Below are 1,272 nucleotides of genomic sequence, written 5' to 3' on the forward strand. Positions count from 1 at the left end.
AAAGAAAAAAAAAAAAAAAGAAAAAAAAAAAAAAGAAAAAAAAAAAACCTTTCCTTATTTTCTTTTATTATAAGTTTAAGAAATATTAAACTTTTCTTTATATATTTTATTATTTTTTTTTTATAATATATATATTATATATATATATTAAAAAGTAAATATATTGTTCTATAAACATATTAATACCAGTTTGAAGAAATTTCAAAATAAAAAATAAAGATATAATTTATTATTATTTTAAGAAAATAAAAAAAATATATATATATTATATATATATATATGTAACATATATTATATTGTTCTTTTATAGAATAAAAGAAAAAATAATATAAGAAAAATTAATTTATTATATTTTTCGCAAGATTAATAAAATATATATATATATATATATATATATATATATATATTATATTTATGTATTAATCATTAAATTTGATTTTTTAATATTTATTAAAACAATCATATAAAAATATATATATTTAAAAAATGGTGGCTAAAAAAGATAGTACAAAAGTTTCCAAGAAGCTCAAGAAAAAAGTTGTAAAGAAAACAAAAATTATTAAGGGTTTGAAAAAACAAAAGATGAACAAGAGTACTAAGGGAATTAAATATGTTTTGGATTGTACCAAGCCTGTTAAGGATACAATTTTAGATATAAGCGGATTGGTAATATAAATAAATAAATGAATAGATAAATATATATATATATATATATATGTATGTATGTATGTATGTATTTATTTATTTATATATTGTTTCTTTTATTTTTATAGGAACAATTTTTCAAGGATAAAATTAAAGTTGATAAGAAAACAAATAACTTGAAAAATAAAGTTGTAGTAACATCTGATGAATATAAAATTTATATCACCGTCCACATACCCTTTTCTAAAAGATACATAAAGGTAATAAAAAAAATGGAAACATAGAATCGTTAAACGGATGTTTTATGAATATATTATGTATATGGATATATAAATAAATAAATAAATATATATATATATATATATGTGTATGATCATTCATTTACTATATTTATCATTATTTTATTTTATTTTATTTCATTTTATTTTATTCTGTTAGTATTTGGCAAAGAAGTATATAAAGATGCACCAAATACGTGACTTCTTAAGAGTTATAGCTAAAGGAAAATTAGCCTACGAATTTAAATACTTTCAATTAAATAATTAAAAGGAAAAAATTATATATATGAAGACACAAAAAAATGAAGTAATATTTCCCACATGAAAAAAAGAAAAAAAAAAAAAAAAA

The 1,272-nt window shown here is 16.0% G+C and overlaps 1 protein-coding gene across 1 annotated transcript; it reads left to right on the plus strand.

Annotated features, from left to right (window-relative positions):
- Positions 1-486: 486 nt before the first annotated feature.
- PRSY57_0821000 (60S ribosomal protein L22, putative) lies at positions 487-1,191 on the plus strand (the record flags this gene model as incomplete). The annotated part of the gene is made up of 3 exons (XM_020114746.1): positions 487-666; positions 774-905; positions 1,084-1,191. 3 exons carry the CDS (start codon positions 487-489, stop codon positions 1,189-1,191), a joined length of 420 nt encoding a protein of 139 aa, XP_019970586.1.
- Between the last annotated feature and the right edge of the window lie 81 nt (positions 1,192-1,272).

Source organism: Plasmodium reichenowi, chromosome 8 (assembly GCF_001601855.1).
Source record: "Plasmodium reichenowi strain SY57 chromosome 8, whole genome shotgun sequence".
Taxonomy (NCBI): Eukaryota; Apicomplexa; class Aconoidasida; order Haemosporida; family Plasmodiidae; genus Plasmodium; species Plasmodium reichenowi.